This window comes from Centruroides vittatus, unplaced genomic scaffold, assembly GCF_030686945.1.
Source record: "Centruroides vittatus isolate TY-2023 unplaced genomic scaffold, ASM3068694v2 contig_341, whole genome shotgun sequence".
NCBI lineage: Eukaryota > Metazoa > Arthropoda > Arachnida > Scorpiones > Buthidae > Centruroides > Centruroides vittatus.
In genome coordinates this window covers 1,692,108-1,718,603 of record NW_027122166.1, presented here as the reverse complement: position 1 = coordinate 1,718,603, position 26,496 = coordinate 1,692,108, and the positions used below count along the sequence as shown (strand labels likewise).

The following is a 26,496-nucleotide window of genomic DNA, read 5'->3' as shown; positions in this document are numbered from 1 at the left end:
AAAATATACTTGCAGTTTTAGGAATATCAAAAATGAAACCAAAGCTTTGTTATTCATTTTGCTTGTCTTATTTTTTCATAGCTGTCTGAAACATTTTTTTTTTATAAAATATGAAACCCATAATCTTATTGAATACAAAATAAAATTTACATTTTACATAAATTTTGTGGTGAATTTTCAACAATTCACAATTGCTGAATTAGTAGAGACTCCTAGAAGTAAAATAAAGTTACTAAAACTAACTGATTCTTTTGAATACAATAAAAAAAGGGGGGTATTTACATTTGTGCCCAACGCTTAATTCTTGCACATAGTTTGCAGGCTGCAGCATGACAGATCACAACTTAGCTAACATTTAGCATCACTAAACAATTGATGCATCAAATTTTAGTGTTAATTTAATTCTGTACATGTGTACCACAGTTATCAGAATTGTGGAAATCTTTAATTAGACTCTAATACAGTATATATAATATAGGTCAAGAGTGTTTTTTTTTTGGCACCTTCAAAACTGAGAAAAAACATCATCTAATATTCAGACTAATACAGTATTTAACTTAAGATTTTTCTTTTCTGCCTTACTTTTAATTTTTATTACATAATTATTTTTTATAGATTATATTTTTATATGATATTTATGTAGAGAAGACCAGATAATTGCATGATTTAACTTCTGTAGCCATAAAAAGAAATGAAAAAAATTGTTAAATTTGATTATTTCACAAACATGTTCCTTTTGCCCTCAAAATATATTTTAGTGAATGTGCTAGCCATAACTGAAAATGTATAGAAACTATCTATATGAAGTAAAAGGTTAATAATGTACCACTAGTCCCCTGACATAGGTATAATGGGGCACTGTTGGGCCTATTTGGACAGACAATAAAACTTACACTGTACTTTAAGTAAAATATTTTAATGCCTTCGGATAACACAATAGTACAGAAATGGTAATTTGAAAAATAAAGAAAAAATTAAATATTTTAATGACATGCAAATTAGCCTTCAGAAATCAGTAACCTGACAAATCTTCAGAAAAGGATAGCAAGGAAACTTCTTGCAGTGTAGTATTTTCTATTTCTGGTTCATTTAGTTTCAAAACAATATCACTGATGCTGATCTAAGCTTCATCTACCTTTTCTGGATAAAGAATTTCCAAAAATTACTTCATTTGATTAAAAAATTAATGTTGACTTCACTGTTTACTTATCTTATTTCAACAGGTACTCTTACATATTGAATGACACTTTTTTTTATTAAAAACTTAACAAGTAGAAAATCATTCACTTGTACTTTAGGAAATGATTCATTAGGACATGCCTTCAAAAATATCATAAAGTGACATGCTTGTATCATCCTTGGATGTACTATCTAAGTCTGAAATTTACTGTTTAGTGATACAATTACCAAATAGGTTTCTCAATCTTGTTTTCTGCATAACAATTGGCTTAATAGATGTGATGACTTGATTTGCCTTTTTTTTTTGTTTTATTCATTCTTCAGTTTCTGTCTTTTTAATATATCAGTAAGTATTCATGTGCATCCAGTTTTTTTCCTTGGCTAACCAGTTTTCTTAGCTGAGCTTTTGATTAGGGTTGAATTGTTTTTGGTGTCACTATTACTGATTCTCTCTCTCTCTCTAGTTTGCAAGAAGCAGATGAATTTTGACCAGATGTGGAGGAAGAGCATAATGGCATCATAGAAGTTACCTAATGATTGTAAAGAAACAGTTTGACCATGGGAAGGCTGTGGCTTTGCATTTGGATCTGGCCAGTCAGTAACATATGCTGATAAGAAGTCATTAGCTGTGAAGCTGTTCCAATAAAAAGGATATATTCCTTTATATTTTCTGTTTTGGAAAACTCAAACAAAATTTTTCTTGGTGCAAATGCTGACATAAAACTTAGATTCATAGATTTGCTGTTTCATAATAAGTAACAGCTTTTCCTTAATTAGACAACATTCAGTCAAAGTGTACTGTCATGAATGAACTATAGACACTGACATCTAAAAACTGAATCTGATGTGAGCAGTGAGGAGAAAATGTTACTGTAATAACACCATTGTCTTTTGCAAATTGAATAGTTTCAATAATGATATGACTCTTATGATTATCTAATAGGAGTAAGATGGGCTTTCCCTTTTTTTGAATTGTATTTGACAAAATATTTGATAATTTTTATAAAAGGATCTCCTGTCATCTATTTTGATTTGTTCACTAGTGGAAGACTTCCTGGAGGAAGACCAATTATCAAAAAAATCCGTCATAATAGCTTTTGGAAATACAAATGCAGGTGCTATTGTATTGCTTGGTATACTTATTTTTCTTATTTTCCTAGTTGTTGATTGTATCCTTAAGTGATTTATGTCACTTTCAATGACTATGCAATGTGCATAGCTGCCAACTCTTTCTGAATATTTGAATGCAACTAGTTAGTTGTATCAAATTTATGGCACTTCTTTAAGCATTTTAGTTTATCATTAATCTATTATGATTTTTTATCCATGTATCAATTTATTTACCCACATTGATGAGAAAACTTATTGTTGCAAGAAAAGATAGATTAATTTTCTTATTTTTATTTCAGAAAAATGTACCTGGGCCATATCTTTATCAAACTTATTTGTTTATGGTAAAAATTAAAAAGTATTTGTTTTAGGATAAATAAATAAAAAAATCAATAGGTATATAATCAAAAGAAAAACTACATTTATAGCAGAATTTAAGAAAGAAATCTGTCTCAAATTATTGGCAAAATCAGTGGGATAAAGGTTTGGGCACTTGTTCAAACTTCTGTCCTAGTTCTACAAAAGTAAGATCTTTAACTAAGTTATTTAAGAGGCCAAGAATATCAACAGCTTCAACATGCATGGAAGCATAATGGTGTAAAAGTTGCTTATTGTCCTTACATGTAAAGGCATAAAAGCACATTATTTCTGTTTTTCACATTCTTTGAATGTAGTGATGAATGATGCAGAAGTTATGTTGAAGCTGTGTTGCTTTTTGACATTTTACTTCATATTTATATGCTTTTCTTGTCATCTCCATTTAGATTAAATATCTTTTAAAACAATATGTTTAAGGATTAATTTTGAAAGCTGTAAGTGATACCCAATTGGTTAGTTGACTAGAAGCACTCAAACAGTTGAGATATCAGTTTGAAGAAATAATTGATGCTTTTATAGAGTTTTTCAAATGCACAACAACAAATTGTAGCATCAGTATTTGCAAAAAAGAAATTTCAATCAATTGCCTTACTGAGGAATATGGCAAATTTTAAATTTTATTGTTTTATAATTATTTGATATGATGTGTTGAACAATGTCAACGTAATAAGTAAAGCTTTGCAAGAAATAAGATTAGATTTAGCTAATGAAAGTATTCTTATTGGCAAATATATTAGAAGCAGAACAAATTGCAACAAAATTAGAAATTGAAAAATATTTTGAAAAATCTAGATTTCAAAAATGAAAAACAATGCTTGAGAATGAAAATTCCATGTGAAAGCAAAGACAAAGAAATGTGTGATGAAAAATAATAATTTAAAATTGAATTTTATTATCTTATTCTAGATCACTGGTGGGCAAACTTTTTTAATGGGGGGCCACAAAGTTTAAGAAATTCTAGAGGAAGGCCAAAATTATAGAAAAAATGCATTTTGTGTTAAAGCTTTAATCATAATATTATAAAAACATTACAGCATTACACACAAATGTTACAAATTACCTTTTACCTTAAATAATAATTAATTTAACTTTTATTTGAAGGCCCTGCCATGGTAGGCGTGCGAGACATATGGAATTGTTTTTGATTTTCCATAATATTTTCAAAAGCAGGTTCCAGCTGTGACGAAGCAACTTTCAGCAGTGCGAAAAGGTGTTCATCAGTCAATCGGTTTCTGATTGAGTTTTCCCGCAATTTCATGGTCGAAAAAGTCTGTTCGCACACATAAGACGACGCAAACATCGCCATAATTTTCTGGGCGTGAGCAATCATCTTTGGGAATTCAGCTTTCCACAGTGCTCTATAAAAATCTAGTTTTGTGGAATTCAAGAACAATTGCTTTAAATGGGTACTGCACTGCATTTCAATAATTTCCAACTGCAATTCTGCAGATACATTTTCCAGATCTACATTAAACGGCATCGAGAAAACATCTAGCAATGATTGAATGTTCTTAAAATCTTGAAACCTAGTTTCAAATTCTGTGTGAAGTTTTTTCAACGCCTGACTGAATTCTTTTAGTTTGTTCTCACTCACTGGTGACATGGATTTTAAACGCAGAAAGTGAGTTAAATCGTTCTTCGCCATGCAGTTATAAAACAGAAAAAGCTGAGTTTTAAATGATTTCAGACAACCCCAAGTCTCATCTATAAAGTGATTCTTTCCTTGCAATTTTTTATTTAATTTGTTATAGTGTTCGAGCAAGTCGGTAAAAAATGCAAAATCGGTACGCCAATCTTTGTCTTTAAAGATTTGGAAATCAGACCATTTGTCTGTTTTATTCTTTAAGAAATCTTGTATTTTCTCTTTTAAATTCCAAACCCGTTCAAATGCATATCCACAACTTAACCATCTTACTTTCGTGTGGTAAAGAAGGTCAGAATAATCTGCGTCGACTTTAATCAGAAATTCTTGGAATTGTCGGTGTACCAAGTCTTGAGATCGAATCGTATTAATTAGTTTTAAAACCACATTAAGTACATGAGTAATATCTATTGCAGCTTTACAAAGGATGTCCTGGTGAATTATACAATGTAAAAATACAACATTGTGATTAGGATTCTGGTTCCAAAAAATACCTGAAAATTCCGCATTTTTTCCAACCATATTTGGGGCTCCATCTGTAGTTATATTGCATAATTTTGAAATAGGCACATTTAAATTTTGAAGACCTTCGGAAAATTCGTTATAAATTATTTGCCCCGTCGTTTTTCCTTTTATCGATTGCAAACAAGCTAGCTCTTCAGTAATATTAAATTCGTCGTCAACGCCTCTAATGAAGATTAATAATTGAGCAGTGTCACTTCTATCCGTACTTTCATCCATCGTCACGGAAAAATATTTAAAGTTTTCTATACGCTGCCTAAATTGAGTCGACAAGTTTGATGCAATGGCATCAATTCGCGTTGTTACTGTTTTTCGCGATAAGCTGACAGACTCAAACTCTAATTTTTTCTGGACATAAAATTTTACTCATACTCACCATACAATCTTTTACAAATTCTCCTTCCGAGTATGGCTTGTTATTTTTAGCTATTTTATAAGCCACAACATATCCAGCCAGTGTAGAAGCCTTTTGAGCAGTGTTTTGCTTTATAAACACATTCCGTTGAGCAGATATTGTTTTTTTTAGGTTTTCCGCATTTACCTTTTTTTCTGCGTCATTCATCAAAGCATATTTGGTTTTTGAATGTTTGGTGTTGAAATGACAAGCAAGGTTAAAATCTTTAAATACCGCCACTGCTTCATTACAAATAAGACATACTGGCTTACCGTTGTATTCCGTAAAAAAGTATTTCCAAGCCCACTCTTCTTTAAACAGACGACACTCGGAATCGACTTTTCGTTTTTTATACGCCATTATCCCAAAAGCGCAGATAAACATGCCAAATTCTTGGCTATGTAAAGGCTATAATTAAATATTAGAAATCAATTAATTTAACTAGAGGAAGGGAGTTACGCTGCCATTTCGTATTAAATTTCTAAAGATTAATTTTGAATTGGTCATTAAATGTCTGAATTAAAAATTAATTATTTATAATTATTAAATTAACGTAAAACGTGCGGCTCGGTCAGTGACAGCTGGCGAGTGGCGAATGGCGACTGAGTTCACTCGCCCCCGCCGCCCGCGCCTCTCATTTCACCACGCTTTGCGCCCCGTATTACGCAACACATGAACTACGCGGCTAGTTTAGCTTCACCTATAGGTTATGCATCTATTATTCTACTAAGTAGAATCTACTTTATACTTCTCGACCGTCAAAACGTAATTATAGCGGGCCATATACTATCCATGTCGATGGACCCTCGGCGGGCCGGATTAAATACTTTCGCGGGCCGGAGTTGGCCCGCGGGCCGTACTTTTCCCATCACTTTTCTAGATCATGTAATAATTTAGGATTGTTTTGATTAATGACTAAACATAATAGCAATTTCAATAGTTTATGAAATTTCAATAAATTTGAGGTAATGGTTGACAATGAACATCCTGTACAGATTTAGAAATTTTATTAACATAAACTAATAGTAGGAAAAAAATGCTTAAACATTTTAAATAAATTTAAGTTTATTTAATTTATGCAATTATGAAGTGTTATTATATGTAAAGTTTAAATATGAAAAAGAAAATTTTTTTTTATTTTAGAGGTATTAGAGATGATATTGAAAATGAAGATGATGAAGAATCTTATTATCGTTATATGGAAGAAAATCCTAATGCTGGAGTAGAGAAAGAAGAAAGTGATATTGAATTAGAATATGATGAAGATGGAAATCCCATTGCACCTCCTAAATCAAAGGTAATTTTATAGCATACATATTATAAGAAAATATGGAATTAGTTTATTCTCCTATGAATAAACTAATTCCATAGTCAATTTAGAACAGAAAAATAATTTAGCAGTTTACATAATATATAAATTCTAACTATTTTCCATTTTTTTTTTATTACTTTAATCAGAAGTAAAAATTTAATTTAGTTTTCCTTCAAAAAATTTTAAGTTAAATGACTGTTAATTCAGTGCTTTTTTCAGAATCTGTTTAATGAGTGGCTGGCTAATTAATCTGATGAATATGATAGCATAAAAAAATAATAAATAGGAATAAAAGTACTGTATTTTCATAGAACGACCAGCATGCTGCATATAATCAGTAATTTATTTTTTAACAGTTTGACATGCCTGTTAAACTGTTAAAAAATAAAATTAATCAGATGTAACAAAATTAATTGTTAATTAAATGTTAAAGAGAACATTCTTCCAATTACAATAAAATAATATTATAATTTGATTAACTTAAATTCTAAAAACTTTAAATTAAAATCCAAGTAAAAAGCTACTCTTTAAAATCCGACTTCGAGTGAGTTAAGAAGACAAAAAAAGTTTTTTTGTCTTCTTAACTCACTCGAAGTCGGATTTTAAAGAGTAGCTTTTTACTTGGATTTTAATTTAAAGTTTTTAGAATTGAAATTTTACCGATCCCATTGGTTTTTTAAATTTTTTGAATAGTTTTTGATTAACTTAACATGTTCACAGCGTCAGTAGATAAACGTTTAGGCAGCTGCTGGGCATTGCAAGTCATGGGTGACACGTAGTCTATTTTAATACAGGGTGGCACGAGTCACCCGTGCTTCATACTATTAAATTAATATATTTTATTGCACATAATAAAATAATATCAATATATCAAGTATGATATTTGTAGAATAATGCTATCAAAACATATGCGCCGCCTCATGGAAAAACAACCAATTATGTCTGTCACCCTAAATAGACATGTTCATATGAGTCACATGTGCCTCCTAATGCTGTGAATGTGTTAAAATCAGGAAGTGCATTTTTGTTTACAAGAAAATAAAACAATTAGTTGACTTATTGACAGTAGTAGTAAGCTAGTGGGGGCTGCATTAACATTCTACCTTGACCTTAAAAACAACACCTTCCTCTCAAATTTCACACAAAGTGGATGTTAATAAGTGAAAGTTGAGATAATTTACAGCCAGTTTCTGAAATTTAATATGTTTATTATAATTTGATTCAGAAATGCAAAAATAAACATAAAAAAGCACTTTTGGTATTGCATGAGTATTTTACATGTTTAAAAAGAAGAAAAAATTAAACATATAATTGTAGTATTCTAATGTAATGCTGACAGGTTCAGAGTTTTAGAATAAAAGTTTGTTAGTTTTTATGTGACATAACTCATTTGTTTTTTTAATGCATCCTCTAGAGAGGGATGTATAATCTCACTTGAACCGGCATGCTGGCATTCCCCGGGATAAACCAGCATAATAGTTTTTACCATATGGAAATATCTGATTTCATGGTCTCCCTGGATAGACCGACTGGACAGTTTTTCAAAAATACTGTACAAAATTGTTAAGATCTGAGCTTATTTGTGGAAAAATACTATAAGAAAGTAATACAAAAATAGAAAAATTTTTCATTTCTGTAGCACAGAGAAAAAGTCAAGGAAATTGAATTAAAATTTTTTAACTTTTCTGTTACAAATTGAAACAAAGTCAATAGCAAATAGAAAGTGAGGTTAGTTGTGACTTTAATTTAAATTCAGGAGGAGTTAACTTCTTTTGTTTAATTAATCTATTTCATGTTTAAATTTCTCTCCGTTGCGTGTTGCTTTGCGTTGAATTTTTGTCAATGTTACAACTAACGAAATTTTTTTAAAATTACCTGTATTTCTTTATTTCTCACAAACAAAATAAATATATTGAAAATATAAAAACAAAAAACATTATATTTCGGAAGTTAATCTAGTCTCAAAACGTTCTGATTTAGCACAACACGGTCCTCAGAAAAACAAGCAAAACTTACCACTCACGTTGGGAAAAAAGTCTCGTTCAAATACTGGTGCATCCTTAAGTATGCTCTCATGGTCGCGCGTCGCGCCAGGCTGCCAGCTAAAAACGCATATCAACTAAAATAATATCGGAGTATCCCAAGACATAACCAAATATTGCAGCGCCACAGCACTAGCGGAAATTCGAATTTGCCGACTGAAACGCTTTCGGTTGATTGGTTTTCGGGTAATCGACACTCTACCTAAGTCGACTTGCCTACAGACGCAACGCTGCTAGCGAACACCGTTCCAAATGACAACGCTGTTCTATCATAGTTTAGGCGGAGAGTGGAACTCAGGGGATTCCCCAATAGCGCACAAATTTATGAATATTATATTTAGGCTCGTATTTAAATATTTATATTGTTATTATTATTTATATGTGCAATTTACTTAAGTAAAAATTATTTTATATATTTTTTATTTCTATTATTTCTAAACATGAATCCATAGTAAATTTATAAAATATTTTAAAAAAATAATTGATCTGGCATCAATTCTTCAGTGACCCCCCAAATATTTTTCACGACCCCCACTTTGAGAATCACTGGTCTAGAGAATAGAGTTGGCCAGCAAATACCAAAGCTAACTATTACCAGTGTTTAGCCATCTGTGTGTAATCTGTTGTTACTAGCCTCTTAGCAAGATGTTGTTTTATAACCTTTGTTCTTTGTTATTATTAAGCATTTTTTATATCTAAAACAATCAGAAAGTTCTTCACATTTTACGTAACAGATAGAAATTTTTTAGAATACCACAATGATAAAATTTTTTCTTCCTATTGAATTTTATTTTAAGCATTTTATATTATTTTTCTAATTTCTAAAATAATTAAGATAAATGATATAAAATAACTGTTAGAATTCAGTAATTTTTTTAGTTGTTAATAAAATGCAATATAACTAATAATTTACTGATACATTTTTGTTTTGAAATCAAGATTTTAATAGATTTGATGAAATTTTACTTAAGTGAATTCTAAAATTTTAAATATAAAAAAATTATTGCACATAATTAAACTAAAACCAGGTTTTTAAATTCCAAACAATTTTAAATAATTTGTTTCTATTTTTAGTATATAGATCCTCTCCCTCCAATTGATCATTCCACAATTGAATATGCCAATTTTGAAAAAAACTTTTATGAAGAACATGAAGATATAGCTCGTCTTAAACCATATGAAGTAGAAGAATTGAGGAAGAAAATTGGAATTAGAGTTTCTGGAGCTGCTCCTCCCAAACTAGTTACTAGTTTTGGACATTTTGGATTTGATGAAAAACTTATTAAAGCAATAAGAAAGTCTGAATTTACTCAACCAACTCCAATACAAGCACAGGTAATATTTTAAATAAATATGTGCATTTATATTTATTTGCTAAAATGGTTTTGATTTTTAAATGAGATATATCCAAACACTTTGAAATGATGATAAATTTAATTTAAAAATTTATCAAGATTAAATATAAAGTAAATAAATTAATAATTATAGCATTAAATGCATAACTTTTGTGATTTGCACCTATGATAAATCATTAAACTATCATTTTAATGTTATTGTTAGTGTATGTCATTATTAATGATAGTTTTGTGAATCCACTCACAGATGACATTAAGCAATGTGCAAAACATTGAGGTTGTACTCCTAAAGACAGCTGGACAGAGCATGTAGTAATATATTTATTACATACAAATGCAGTTGTACTGTACAGCTTGAGTGAAGTTTAGCTTTTTATTGCAAATACTTCTGTCAGTGATGCAATTTCACTAATGAACAATTTATTTACTCTGTTTTACTTGTTTTCAGTTTACTTATTATCTTAACTAACTTTTGTTTACTTATAACTAACAAACATGCAAGTTGTCAACTATTTATTTATGTTATATTCATTTTTCACATTTCATATGCTTTCACTTTTATATTCATGAGTAATCTTGTCAACATTTTTATTTTATTACTTCATTTTATTTTCATTGGAATCATTGGCTGACAAGTAAATAGGATATTTTCACCAGAAAATTGAATGACAAGTGTTTTCTAATATTTTAATGTTATTCAGGAAATATGGGTAGGGTAATCAGGTTATGCTAGAATGAGTTACGAGTTTTGATTATGAGAAATAATAATAAATAGAAATGAGATTTTTCAAGGGGTTTAACAAAATTAAAAAGATTGTTTGATTGATTGTCATGAGTTGAAAAATCTGCTTAACACCTTCTTTCCTCATTTTTTTAAAAATTTTATAATTAATTATGTTTAATTACATTAAAAATAATAAAAATGTGAAAGAAATGTGTTAATTTTGAAGAAAAAGCTTCAAAGTACAATTTCCTTTTTCTCGCCTTAGCGCGAAACTTGACACAGATGAGTCATTGTTTACACAGCTGGATGACCTTGAGAACAGCTGGTGTCCTGTTTCGCGGGACATTCTCATGAAACTCTCGGGAGGAGAAGGGTAAAAAGTAGGGTGAATACTAGATGGCGGGAAATTTCAAAATTTTTTTTTTAATTACGATTTTAATTGAAATTTCCGACCCCCCGACTTAATTAAACGTAATTATAAAAAAATCTATTAATTAAAAAAAAATAAACTATTGGATGTTGTTTTTTACATCAGAAAATAGCTTTAAATAACTTTAGGGAAGTAAAATCGGCGCGCTAGAACTTTAGAAGGATGAATAAAGTTCCATAAAAAAATCCCATAAAAAAACAATTAAGCGTTAATCGCGCATCATTAAGGGTTAATTAAAATCGCAATAAAATTTTTTCGCGCGGGTAAAAATTTTTCAAAAAATTTGGGGACTGAAAAAACATCCGAAAAATCAAAAAAAATTTTTTTTTCCCGAGGGTCTATCGGACCGTTTTCTGTGTAACGCTATGTAAACCGCTCGAACTGAGTTCGAGCGCGGGTACGAAGGGTTGCATTTATAACCATGTCAATGAAAGTTGTTTCTAATGCATAAAATTGTGATTCACTTTGCTTTACTATGAGTAGGCACAATGAAGTAGTTGATGCAGTAGAAACAGTGACTCATTAATCATGCTTTGTTTTGTATTGTAATAAATAAAACCTAACATTAGTGTGGGTAATGGTACAGTTTAATAGCAGGCTTAGATCACTACCAATCATTATCACATATAAACTTCATAATTTCTAGAATTAATATTCTGAGTTGATTTTGGTTAATTGATTTTTCAGATAATCAGTGTGGTATTTGGTAACAAGTTTGTAAATTATTTAAGTTTTTAATCTTGAAATTAAAATAAAATTGTAAATTTCAATGGGCTGGTGAATTGATTTTCATATTTACAGCAGGTCTTCAATTAACACTGTCGACAAAAACTATAAGTGCATTTGTAATCATTTATAATCATTGTTTTTGAATATTCTTTACAGATTCAGTTATACTGTTTATGAGGTGGAAAATAAATGCTCGAGGTTGCAAACACAATCTTATTAGAATAATAATAAGCAAATTATATTTTATATTATTTAGCTTATAGTAAAATTAGTTTTGTTATACATCATTTCACTTAATATCATAGTATCCAAGAACCTATTGATGAATAAAGACCAAAAAATTCACTGTATGTAAATTACTTGGAAAGATTTCCAAGTTCACAATTTCTTGTACAAATGAAGTGGTGATGTGTGTCTCCTGAGGATGGGTTTGGCTACCTGAAAATACAAATGAAATGAGTTTTCACTTTATAAACAATGAAAATATGAAAACTTAAAGTAGATTTTATAAAGTAGTTGTATTATAAATGATGGTAATATTTAAATGAAAATGTTTTAATATATGACAAATTCTAAAATCATTACTAGAATTATTAATTCTAATTAATTTAATTCTTTGTAGTTTTAATTTAATTTGAATTACATTAAAATGAAATTTAATTTTAGGGAGTTCCAATAGCATTAAGTGGAAGAGATATGATTGGAATTGCAAAAACTGGCTCAGGAAAGACAGCAGCTTTCATTTGGCCTATGATAGTTCACATAATGGACCAGGTAAAGACTTATTATCTGTTTTAGTTGTAGAAGAATTATGTAAATGTGAAATTAATGTAAGAATCAATTTAATTTATAAGATATTTAACATAATTTAACAAAGTTTAAAAGTAATTGTTAATTTTGCTATTAAATTATGAGAGTTAAAAACATATTTTATAGTGCTTTGGTTTCTGTTCCTATTAATTTCATTTTATATCTAAATCAAACTTTTAAGAATCCAAAGATAGTTGAATCAGTTTTTCAAAGAACAAAATAGTAAATTTCAGATTTATTAACTTTTACAAAATTTTTATTCATGGTAATAAAAAGTTTATTCAAAAATATAAATGATGTTAAAGGAATTCTCAAAGAATAAATATTTAAATTGCATGTGTTTTGATGCATTTAACAATAGAACTTCTATCTATTATAGTAACTACTTTTTCTGTTCATTTGAGACTGTTTAAATAACTGAAAATTGTTGTTATGACTAACAAAATATAATAAACATTACACAAAAAACTACTCAAACACCTTGTAAACATGCAGCCAAGTTAATAAATTTGGCTGCATGTTTACAAGGTGCTTGAGTAGTTTTTTGTGTTTTGAACATTATGCATTCTCGGAAGAATTAATAAACCTTACATAGACTACTTACATGCAAATTTGTAAAGTTGTTAATGTTAGTACTGTACTCTTGATTTTTGTAGAATAGAACAAACAAAAAAAAATACTATAGATAAATGTCAGTTACCTGTATCTATGGATATTAATTACAGATAGAAATATAAATACAAAATGTTTAGAACTAGATATCTGACTAATAGTAATTGTAAATTTTAAAAATTTTATAAAATTAGTCTTTTTAAAACATTGCTAAGACCATGTAATACAATTTAATATAAACTAGTTTTAATATACAGTCTAACTTGGTTATAATGTCATCAGATGTAACAACAACCCTTATGTAACGTCAAATTTTTATCGGTCCCACAACTTTACTATACTAGGTAATGTTAAAAATCCCACTTGTAACAACATAAAACCCTGTTTTAACGTCATATTTGAAGCACTCCCAAATTTACAAATTTTATTTCACAAAGAAAATACTACGTGTTTAGACCTAGGGTCAGGGTCCACTTTCTAGAACGACTGTGGGTGGTACTCTTCCCACCTGACTTCGGTGGGGTGAGGTTTGCTACACTTTTAACGATGTGACGATCAGTTATTATGTACTCATTTTTAAATTACTTTATGCTAAATTGTTAAATATTCTATTATTTTTAATATAACATTACATTAAATAGTTTATAAAGAAATAATTGAATTATTTTTAATTGGCATACATTAGTTTAACCTTTTGTTGCCTTTTGATTCAATATTATTCTCAAAACCGAAAGTTTTGCCATTATTGAAACTTATGACAGATAGAAATTTCTTATAAAAGGAAATTTTTAAAATTTTTAATTACATCGATGTAAACTTTGACATAATAATGTAAATAAAGTTGATTTAAACATGTAGTTTGCATTTTTATACATATAATAATAAATTTATTATGATGATAATAGACTTTGCAGATAACGACACTCGGTTATAACGTCAAAAAATTGCCAGTCCCATGGATGACATTATAAATGAGTTAGACTGTACTATTTGATCATTATGATATTTTATGATTTTTAATGTACTTTTGTCTCGTGTTACTTTTGAAAAATTGGTTTATTAAAGCAACATTTTGTCATCATTATATATTTAAATATGGGTTTGACAGTTTTTTCCTTAAATTATTCTGAGATCAAATTTCAAAAATCTTTGGTTATTTTTGCATTTCAAATCTAAATATTATTGTTTTCAAATCAGGTATAGGTTTTTTTGTATTCAGAAGATATTCAAATCATATTCTTTTTATAGTTTACTAGAAATTTATATTTAGATCTGAATTGGTTATAAATTTATAAATGAGAATTTATGCTAGATAATGAAACTTATTAAGTTTAATGTTTTCCTTTTTACAGAAAGAACTTGAGCCTGGTGAAGGTCCAATTGGTTTAATTTTGGCACCAACAAGAGAATTGGCACAACAGGTAAAGATTTTATATTTTATTTTTTATTATAAAAGTATTTAAAAGAATGATTTAATTTTGACGAATGATAAATGTACTTATAAAGAATTTCATTTCTAAAATTATTCTATAATGTGAATTCTATAAAATTTGAAATTATATAAATTTTGGAAAAACTACTTCAAGTTACCATTATTATTTCTACTGCTGTACACACAGAGTTCATTGTCAGTAAACATGTAAATTATTCAAATAAAATAATTTAACTTATTTGAATATCAATTCATTTTATAATTGAATTAAATTTACAAGAAATAGAAAACTGATAATTTAGAGATGTAATAACATTTTCATTTGCTTTTATCTTAATTGCTTTTAGAGATGCAATAATATCACCAAATATCTTATTACAGAGACAACACTGTTTTATTAAAAGTGTATTTAGAAATTGTCAATCTTTGTGTTAAACAGCATAGAACTTTGTGAAAATAAAAGTTAGTTTCATTTTAATTAGATAAAAACATAAGTCAAAGATAATAAATGCATACAGTATTGAGATATATACCAAATAAGATGTTACATTTTTCAAAGAATTTTTTTTTTTGCTTGAGTAATTTGTAACTTTCTGATTTATAGAGCCATCCTGGATAACAGGATGGCTCTATAAATCAGAAAGTTACAAATTATAGAAAATTAGAAGTATTTTTAAAATTGAATTACTGAATTTTGACATAGAAATTATTAAATTAATCTCAACTTTTTGTTAATTTTGAATCATTGATCGTTTATTTCTGTCATCAGCATAGATACTTCAGGTTCTGCTAAATTTATTTTAATTCAAATCTATTATAAAATTTTACATTAAGTTAATGGTTTCTATCAAGAAATTCCTTTCTTGATGGGAACCATTAACTTAATGTAAAATTTTATAATTACCATTTGAATTAGCTTTCATTGTTGGAAACATTTAATTCTGATTAAATTACTGTAAAATGATAAGATAAAGTTAATAAAAATGTGAAAAACTTAATGGATTTACCATCTGTGTGTGATTAATGTAGAATAACTTTTTTGAAAATAAAAATTTGAATTGTTAAACACAAGATTGTGTTATTGACTCCACCTTTATTTAGTTGATAATAGAGGTGGAGTCAAAAGCCAAGTGATTGAGTTAATAAATGATTTTGTGTTTAACAATTCAAATAAGCAATCTAGCACAACACGGTTTCTCTATGACTGAAAATAAAAATTGTTAAATTAATTCTGCTAAATTCTATGTCAAATTCTAAAAATACTGTACTTCTATATTTTCTATAATTTGAAAAATAGCTGTCAATCTGTTTTCATTATTACTCTATGATATATGCTTTTTTAAAGAACAGTAAGTTTTGATATTCAAAAACAAAATTACCAAATTATAAAAAGTACCTGGATTGAAATTTCTCATGAATAATAGAAAATCGGTATAGAATTTGTGAAAAATTCGTATTAATAAAAATGACCAGTGTTAAAGAAATTGTTAAATATGCTTTCTGCCATTCTGTCACATATTGCAATCAATATATCACATTAAAAACAGCAAAATGCAGCATATCAGGACTAATAAGAGATAAATTGAAAAGAAAATGAATCTCTAGTTCTCATAAATTCACATCTCCACCTATATAAACCCTGATTTTTAAATAGCCTCATAACCAGAAGTCACAATGTGTGAGATTGGTTAATTGAGCAGGCTATTGTATTGGGAAAGACTGGCTTCTCAATTTTCCATTGCCAAATGTGTTAGTCATTGTGTGAGACATATTGTCTATAGTGTGGGGTCATGCACTATATTGCATAAACATGATGCTGCTCTTTGCTGTAGTTTAGGGATGACAAAAGTTTGTAGCATGTCTTTATAGCATAGCTGTTATGTGATTCTGCTGTGACAGTAGTGCTTTTGTAATTTTGTAATAATAATTATTAACTGCTGTTATAACCATTTTTGAAACTATCTATAGTTTTCCTATATTAAAATAAACTTGCTTACAAAATTTTATCAATCTAGCTCTAACAGTTTTGTCTCCAGAGAGGTTTACAGTAATATATTTTAATTTTAGACATACTGTATTGTCAGTATCTTGATTAAAATTTTTGTATGAATAATTATAAGTTATTTATTAATAATAATATTTGTTGAAATTTTTATTTAGATCTATATAGAAGCTAAGAAATTTGGAAAAGTGTATGGAATTCATGTTATATGTTGTTATGGTGGTGGAAATAAATGGGAACAATCTAAAGCTCTACAAGAAGGGGGAGAAATTGTTGTAGCCACACCAGTAAGTTCTTATTTCTTTTATTTTTATATTTTTTTTGTTATTTTACACTGTAGTGTAAAATGTATAATTTTGTAATAATAATAATTATTAACTGCATAAAATATTACACATACAGGGTACCTACCAACCTGGAAAACTTGTAATTAGCCTGGAATTTTGAGTACCAGGCTAAAGCTGTGATATGGTGTAGAATTTTGTTTTTAATTGTGATTTTTTAACTTTATAATGAATACCACTAAGTGGATGATATTTATGTTGATTTCTAGTGGTTACTTGGATTTGAAAAGAAAATAAGCTGTTAATTTAGTTACATACAAAAAGCATTTTGAAATTAACAGGATGTTAATTTTCACATATGTCATATGGACTAGAAGTTTTATTGTATAACCAGCATAAGCAATTGCTATGCAGTAAGCAACCACGTGCAATTTACAACAATACTTGATACTTTTTCTTGCTTTGGCTTGACATCATTTAGATTAAATTTTTGCTTTCCAAGTGTTTTCTTGTATAAAGAATATTGTATTCTGTTTGCATGTTAAATGTCACATTGTTCCAATCAGTAGTTTCTGAGATATAGACCAAATTAATGATTATGCTTATTTTTAGGACATAAGTGGTAAAAATATTTCAAATATTCCAATATATAACATAACATAACATCTCAGGATAATAGATGGTAAATAATGATGATTACTTTTTAAAATGATTTTCTGAGATTAAGAGATTTATATTTCTAAATTCTTTAATACACTGGTTACTTAATGTAATGTACTTCAACAGAATATAGACTTGCATACAGCACAGAGAGAGAGCCATTTATCATTAGCCTCTTCAGATCCTACTGTTTTTATTTTATCTTATTGTAGACTACCAAGTTAAATTGGCAGTTTACAATATTTTGGTGATTCTGCACATAGTTTATACTTACTGCTACATAAATAATCATTAACTCTTAGCTTTTTCTGGAACACAATGGTTGGTAGGGGGTGCTGAGTGAGCAGCTACCATGGGACAGATTTTTGTAGATGTGGCAGAAAAGGTTCTCTTTACAATGCAGTCAAATTTCTTAAACTTCAAGGATTTCATTGTATTGAATCACCTGTGTAATAATACATATATAATTTAAATTTAACAAATAACTGAATCAGTTAATTCATTTAAATTAATTTACTAATTTATAAGAGAGAACATATGTGAAAAGCTTGTAACCAGAAATGTGGTTATTCTTTCTGAAATGAATCAAGCCATGTTTCCATTTGTAGAAAAAAGAAAATGAAAAATTTTTCATTTTTGTAGTTCAATTTTTCTGGTTTTGAATGTGAAAAGAAAGTTGATAGCTGATGAAAAATGAGTTTAGTGAAACATCATTTGTAATAATGATTGTGTAAAATCTTCATTCCACCTACATTGATAATTATCTTTTAGTTTTATTAAGTATAATTTCCTGTCATGAAAACACAACTGATTAATTAGAGTTTTGTTGTCCTAGTATTTCCCATGATTGAAACAGTGCTCAAATCAAAATTTTATTTTTGTAGTTTTATTTCTTTGTGATTTATCAAAAGATTAAGAAAAAAGCAAGGTAAATTCTGCATTGTACAGTACATGAGATACTAGTGAAGACTTTTAGTGTTGACAGTAATCATCTAAACCAGGGGTCACCAAACTATGGTCCGTGGGCTGGATCCAGCCTGTGAAATCAGTTTCTCCACCCTCCGCCACACTAATGCCACAAATAAGCTAAAATATAATTATTTATATGGATATATCATAGAGATTTTCAATAACCTTACTACATAGAAAAAATTAAAATAAGTAAGTAAAAATGCCACCTCCTCTGGCATTTTTACTTAGTGTCAGATGCAAAAATCAGAGTAATATAATTTTTATGTGATAAACTTCAAAATATAGAAGATATCCAGAGTTATCACTATGACTATACAAAAATATTTTTGTATAAACTTCACTAATATAATTTTTAGTGAAATAAAAAATGTGGCAACTTTTTGCAACTTTGGATATCAGAGTGCTTTTTCTATAAGTACCTGCAATGAAGTTTCTAACAAAAGCAATTACAATCTTGCTGCAGTGATCGTGTTTGTGTTTGTGTATTGGTAAATAAATACTTTATATTGGTTTTTTTGTATATTTTGTGTACTGTATTGAATAAAATGGTTATGTGGCCCGCTGTGAAAAAGTTTGGTGACCCCTGATCTAAACCATTGTATGACATGTGGAGCTTTTGTAAAAGGATTGACAAAAATAATTTTTCATTTTCTGTTTCCATTTTCCATTGTAACTTTTTGGCAAGTAGGAACTAGGCTTTATATTTGTAAATTTCAGTAAATATGTTTTACAATATAATCTTATAAGAATTTTAAAGAACTGTAAATTTGTATTTGAAGCATACAATATATTTTAAATCTCTGTAAATTTTTTATATCTTTAAAATAAAATAAATGTTCATTAAAATCATTTATATTTCAGGGTCGAATGATTGATTTGGTCAAAGCCAAAGCGACAAATTTAGAACGTGTTACTTTTCTAGTTTTAGATGAAGCTGACAGAATGTTTGACATGGGTTTTGGTAAGGAAACTTAAATACTATTTATATCATATTACATATTCATCAAGAATCTTCCTTTATACTTGTTTGTTTTATTTATTTTTGCTTTGAATATTTTTTATAATAATATGCATTGCAGATTTTACTTTATCTAGTGACTTTTTGTATTAAAATTTAATCAAACAACAATTAAAATAAATAAAATAACTAAATCAAATGCAAATATTAATTAATTAACATACAATGTACAACTGCCAGGGATATATGAAGATAGCAATATAATAAATTCTTAATTGCTAAAGAAGTTATTTACAATTATATGTATTTTGTCAATTGGTAATGTCTTGGATTAAAAATAAAGCACATGAAACTGAAGGTAATTTTCTTCAGGTCATTTAAGAATGCTGTACCTATTAAGACTAAAATATCATATTAATAAAATAAGTTAACACAATTTTTAAAGACTTATAGTAAATGTCATGAAAGCTGAAATTATTTACAGTAGAGCATTGATTATCCAAATCAATTGGGGACTGGGGTTGTTTGGAAAATCAATTTTTCGGATAACCGATTATGTACGAAAAAAAATACGAACCTATCCCATGTTGAAATTTGTTCAAATCCTGACACGTCCTTAAGTACCCTCTCATGGTCACGCCAGTGCTGCTAGCTAAAACATTCACACCAACAAAACTAATATTGGAGTAGCCAAAAATTGCAGTGCCACAGCACTAACGGAAATTTAAATTTGCCGACTGGAAAGCTTTTGGTTAATCGACACTCTACTGTATTTAGTTATTAAAATCAATAAATAAACCATTTGTTCATTAATTAAATATTTGGTTTAAACTTCTGAATGTTATTAAAATTGTCTTGTAATCAGTTATAATGTAAAAGTAGTGATATATTTGAATATAAAAATAATTACTAAAATTAAGTTTATTAAAGTTTTTATATAAAGTTTAATATTTTTAATTGCAGAACCACAAGTTAGGTCTATATGTGACCATGTTAGACCAGATAGACAAAGTGAGTAATTAAATTTAATCGTCAATTCAAGAAATAAATCAATATACTAAATTCTGTTTTTTTAGCATTAATGTTCAGTGCAACATTTAAAAAAAAGATAGAAAGATTAGCAAGAGATGTGTTAGTAGATCCAATACGTGTAATTCAAGGAGAACTTGGCGAAGCTAATGAGGATATCACTCAGAATGTCCTTGTGTTACCTACAGGACCATCAAAATGGACATGGCTGACAAGTAAACTTGTAGAATTTACTTCAGGTATACAGAAGATAATTTTATATATAAAAAATTTGAGATAAAATTAAATATAGGAAAATGTTATGTATAGCATTACTTCCAGAACTTTCTGAAAATTATCAACTAGAAATAATCTACATAATAAATAGGTTAAGGAGAATATAAATACTGAAAGATAAACATAGCTTGTAAAGAAAAATATTTTGCATTAAAAAGCTTTCAATTTACAGAAAGCTGTAAATTGAAAGCTTTCTGTAAATTACAAGTTGTACTACAACTTGTATGATTCTATTAGTAATTTAATTGAATTTAAATTTGTAAATATCTTAACAAAAAAAGTGTAATATAAACCTTAACTTTCATATCCTAAATAGATAAAATGAGATGAATAAGATTATTATAGACATAGACTTTAATGTAAATTAAAGTTTTTAATTATTATATAATTCCTTACATATTTTTATTACCATATATAAATATGTATCAGAAATTTAATTTATTTTTTATTTAGCTGGCAGTGTTTTAATATTTGTTACAAAGAAAGCAAATTCAGAAGAATTGACAACTAATCTCAAGAATAAAGAATTTAGTGGTATATAGATATTATCTTAGAAAGTTAAAAATTCATTATATTAAGTGTTTTACAATAAGTATAAGAATTTTTAAAATTTTGATTACAGTAATGTTACTGCATGGAGACATGGATCAGGCAGAGAGAAATAAAGTGATAACTGCATTTAAAAGAAAAGAAGTTCCTATTCTTGTTGCCACTGATGTTGCAGGTTGGTTTTATGGTTTTTTTTTTTAATTTTTATGTTCTTACTTTTTTAATACAACTTGTATATTTTTATAGCTCGTGGTCTGGATATTATTCATATAAAGACAGTAATTAACTATGATGTTGCAAGAGATATTGACACACACACACATAGGATTGGTAGAACTGGTCGTGCAGGCAAGTGATAATAAATAAAATGATTATTCTTAAAAGATTGAAAATATTTCCAAATTTATATGAGGGAAAAGGAAAATGAAGAGAATTTTATTTCTATGTATGAAAATTCTTAAAAAATATTATATTTAGTGCCGTTAAAATACCTGGGTTAAAATTTACAAAAATTAATATGACAAGAAGTTTTGCTTGTTTAGGGAACTTTAGATTGGAAGAGGTATTTAAAAGAATCCTTTCCTGCTCCTTTGGCACTGTTTAGGGGAGAAAGGCATCGCTTACACATTGGTAACTGACAAAGACAAGGAATTTGCTGGTCATCTTGTGAGAAATCTGGAAGGTGCTAATCAAGTAGTTCCTCAAGCATTGATGGATTTAGCTATGCAAGTAAGTTATCTAAGAATTATTACTTTAGTCCATGAATTCTGTTAAATAAAATTTCACTGCTTTTATAACTTAATTTGTAAAATTTAATTTCTTTTTTTAGAGTTCTTGGTTTAGAAAATCTCGTTTCAAACAAGGAAAAGGAAAGAAAATAAATGTTGGCGGTAGAGGTTTGGGATACAGAGAGAGACCTGGTTTAGGGTGTGATGAAATGGTTTGTATTATCTTGTAAAATTAACATTACCCTTTCATAATTTTTGAATATATCTAAAGCACTATTTATTAAAAAAATCATTTTTACAGAATAATTTGTTAATTGTAGATCATATATTTATTAAGTTTTACAGATTTAGATTCTGGGATATAAATGATATCTAAACTATAATATACTTATATGGTTTGTGAGAGTTAATCTTGTCAAGGAAACCTAAATCCATGTATTACATAAAAAATATCTAGTTAAATTCTGCAATATTTAGATTTAATGGAAAATAAAAATACAACAAAGCATTGAAGAGTCAGTAATGAATAAAAAAATAATTCTAAACAAAACCAATTGAAATAAATGATTAAAAACACATTAAAAAATTACTAAATTTTAGACCACTAATATGACATTTATTTTATAACTAAAATTCATGAAAGTTAACAGAATCTAATTAGAGTTTTCTGTTAAATTTTAATGTAAGAATTCATCTTTGAACTGAAAACTGTTGCTATGGTGGTGGGTAATGTTCCAAAAGCAGATGTTATGTAGGTAAAAGCTAACTTAATAAAATAGAAGTCAGTCTCGTTCTCAAATTTGTGATCATTAAAAAATATTTCAGGAATTTAATTTTGAAAAATGATTATGTCAAAAAAGAGAAATACATTCTCTTTTTTGACATAATCATTAAATACAATCATCAAAGTATGATATTGTTCAAACAAAAAATTATAAGTTTTATCAAAAACATACTATACACTCTAATTTCTGTCAATGTCGTGTTTAGTTGCCCTAATCCATTCACATTCAAGACAAAATCAGCTCAGGGAAAAGTTGTTTAACTGGTTTTGGTATACAAATTCCCCTTGTAACCTGAGTAATGAAACAATTTTGTCTCCAGGAGGAACTATTCTGAGGTCTTCAGATAACTCAACAAAAGCAATACATGGGACATTTGATAAGTCTCTTTTGCGAAAGACAGTTAACAAACCTTAGACAAATTGCTATTCTCTGCTCCATGATAAGTGGTTTTCACTATGGGTAATTGGTTCCTTGTTATTGATAACTGTTATGCTTTAACCCACCATATTTTTGTCATGTGACTGCAACCTGCCATTTTCCAAGAAAAGCATGTGTTTTTAATATTGTCATGTACCACTGCTATCAACATTTTTTTGTTTTAAAATATCATCAAAGAGGGAACAACACAACCAGCAAACCAAACTTGTCAGTTTGAGATATTAGTTAAAACACTTAAATCCAGCCCTGGCTAGAGCCAAAGCATTTCAAGGCCCTAAGCTGAATTCTGGTTGATGCCTCTTATTACAATTTGTAAAGGGTTGATAAATGTTTTATTGCAAATACTTTTTTACAATAAAACATATATTGCAAATATTTTATAATTTATTATTAAAAAAGTAAGGTACAATTTAAAAATGGAAACACACAAAATTTTGTTTTTGTCATTTTTTGATTGCAAAAACAGCTACCTATAAAAATCAAATAAGCTTTATATTAAAAAGAAGAAATCACTAGAAATGTAAATGTAACATAAGCAATATTGGTTATTAATATAATTAAATACTCCACAAAATAAAAAGTAAAGTATATTTTGTTGGTTTGTAAAAAAAAATTATTTCAAAATTTGACTACAATTTCCTTTTTTGTATAAATTTTTGAGCTTGTAAATCTGGCCCTGGCTCTAGCTTTTCTCATAATTCATTGCATAAATGTAATATTAATGGTTTTGGAAGACGAAAAAGATTTGCAATATGCAATGCTAATTCTCTCACTCTCCAATTGCTCGTGAAGTAATATCATCCTTATACCTAAAGCTGCCATGTTATTTTTACTTTCATTATGTTCCTAGTGGCAGCTCGAGAATGATCAACAAGAAAAGCTTAGTTATTGCTTATGGCTATCGAAAACAAAACATACAGCTCAGAATAGCATTTTCACAGTTAATTAAAGCCAGTCACATGTGGTTTTGATAGAAACTGGTTTTTATTTTATTCGTTAGCTTAATGACACAACTCTGATTAGGTCCCCAGGTACTGTACAGTACCTGTACATAGAAGATTCTTTAAGCTCTGGAAATTTCTTCTTTCCTTTTAAGAGAACTTAGTTTAAATACAATCTGGATATTTTTTATTTCATAGATAGGATGATGTATTATGAATAGATTTAAATGGAAATCTAACTAAATAAACAATAACATTGATAGTGTGTAGGTTGGAGAGTGAGATGTGGAATGTGAGGTTGGAGAGTGAGATGGTAGGCACCACCTCTTATTAACATTAATAAGAGGTGGTGCCTACCATCTCACTCTAGTACCAAATTATTTTATAATTAAATAATATTATAGCCTTTATCTAGCCTGATATCTTACAGCATTGATGGCATGTAGGAAATCTAACTTCAAAATCAATCGATATTCTCAATTTGCCTATTATACTATTTTTTTAATGCATAATAAATTTTAATCTATATCTTTTGTAAATAAAAAATAGTAGTATATTAATTAAAATATTACTGAAATGTTTAAAAATGATTATAATATTAAAACTAGAAAAAAGTCAGTCAGTTTGTACTTTTAAAAAATAAATATATTACAGACTATGGTGACTAATAACAGCAATGCTGACAAAGCAATGTTTGGAGCAGCTTCTATATCTAAACCAACAGGACCCCAGAGTGACAGACTATCTGCTATGAAAGCAGCATTCCAGGTAATTTACTCTTTTTTGCAGTTCTGAAATATTGAAGTCATTTTACTCTCTAATTAATTTCTGTTGAGGAAAAATATTTTATTTGAGAAATTTTCACTTGCTTTTCTTTGTGTAGGCTCAATATCGATCACAGTTTACTGCAGCCACAGACACTGCCTGGACTAAAGGACAAAAACCCAAAGAAACCATTCCTCCCAAGACTTTGTCCGGGTCGACCGGAGGAAGTTCGGGGAAACGGAAAAAGAGTCGCTGGGACAGTTAAACATCCCAGAAGCCATTAAGCTCGTTGTACAGATTTCTTAATAGTAAATAGAATATCTCGGCTCGCGTCGTGCATAAAAAAAAAAGCATCCGACAGTGGCTCGGTAGCATTTTTACCGTCGCGATTTGCTCGATTCCAATTGTTTATACAATTTTTTATGAGTTGGACAAAATCAAACACAGTATGCAGATTGTTTTTTGTTCCTTTTGCCTTTTTTTTTTATTTAAGGAAAGAAAATGCACACTTTGCTGTTTTGATCCTGTATATCTTATTACAGTGAATGATAGGTTGTTTTTAATCAAACAGACAAACTGATATATCAATATGTCAAAACTTAAATGCAAAATAAAATAATTGTCATCATCCGTCTATTGCTATACAAAGACAAAACGAATTTCACTGTATTTATTTTTACAGAGGAGTTTTTTTTATTGATAATTATCATTTGCAATAAAGCAATTTTCTTTACTCAAAAAAAATTAATTACTTTCAACACTCACAGTTCTAACCAGGATTACATCTACCATATAATCTGATATATTAAAAAAAAATTTCAAAACAGTTTCTGTTTAGTTAAAGAAGTTTTGAAAGAAGTGAAGAAATCACAGTTCTAATTATTTTATATTCAGAATACACTCAACCACTGTTAAAATTTCATTTAAGTATCCATCTACAATAAAGTAAGAATGTTTAGTGTGGTATATGCTCAGACTTGCTGCAAATTACTATTCTATTTCAGTTTTCGTATACAACTGTGTGATAGGCATTAAGAAATCCAAAGATTTGTATTTACTTTGATTTCCACTAATATCTATGAAAATTGCAGCCTGAAGACAGTCCTACAAAAACAGAATTACTTTTTGTATTTTAATAAAAATAATCACATCTAATTTGACAAGTGACTTCACATTCCCTTAAATATGATTACAGTCATAAGTGAAATGTAATGCTCTTCGGTAGACTATTCTGCAAACTTTATTATTAAGTTACATATGTAAGTTAAAGCTCATTAAATAATTATTATACATGTACTGTACACACAAGCAAAGAGGGATTATTATGTCATTCTCCCTCTTAAATAACAAGAGAAAGACAGAGATCGGCCAAAAAATGACCACTTTAAGAATTTTTAATTTTTGGACTCTGGTCCTTGAAATGTTGAAAACTGCAAAA

General features: G+C 28.4%; 1 protein-coding gene across 2 annotated transcripts in view; it reads left to right on the top strand.

Annotated features, from left to right (window-relative positions):
• LOC136974093 (ATP-dependent RNA helicase DDX42) overlaps nucleotides 1–25,713 on the top strand; it is a 45,107-nt gene extending 19,394 nt beyond the window's left edge. The window contains exons 5-19 of one of the 2 annotated variants that reach the window (XM_067268889.1): nucleotides 6,369–6,522; nucleotides 9,654–9,914; nucleotides 12,484–12,591; nucleotides 14,592–14,660; nucleotides 16,832–16,960; nucleotides 19,451–19,550; nucleotides 20,511–20,558; nucleotides 20,624–20,815; nucleotides 21,306–21,386; nucleotides 21,475–21,576; nucleotides 21,648–21,749; nucleotides 22,006–22,130; nucleotides 22,231–22,341; nucleotides 24,948–25,061; nucleotides 25,177–25,713. In XM_067268889.1, the coding sequence (XP_067124990.1) occupies nucleotides 6,369–6,522; nucleotides 9,654–9,914; nucleotides 12,484–12,591; nucleotides 14,592–14,660; nucleotides 16,832–16,960; nucleotides 19,451–19,550; nucleotides 20,511–20,558; nucleotides 20,624–20,815; nucleotides 21,306–21,386; nucleotides 21,475–21,576; nucleotides 21,648–21,749; nucleotides 22,006–22,130; nucleotides 22,231–22,341; nucleotides 24,948–25,061; nucleotides 25,177–25,323 (1,843 nt within the window). In that variant the 3' untranslated portion in view covers nucleotides 25,324–25,713. Of the gene's footprint in view, nucleotides 1–6,368; nucleotides 6,523–9,653; nucleotides 9,915–12,483; nucleotides 12,592–14,591; nucleotides 14,661–16,831; nucleotides 16,961–19,450; nucleotides 19,551–20,510; nucleotides 20,559–20,623; nucleotides 20,816–21,305; nucleotides 21,387–21,474; nucleotides 21,577–21,647; nucleotides 21,750–21,943; nucleotides 22,131–22,230; nucleotides 22,342–24,947; nucleotides 25,062–25,176 lie in introns of those variants that run through there. The other variant, XR_010880593.1, reaches the window with a different exon arrangement.
• The last annotated feature ends 783 nt before the right edge of the window (nucleotides 25,714–26,496 follow it).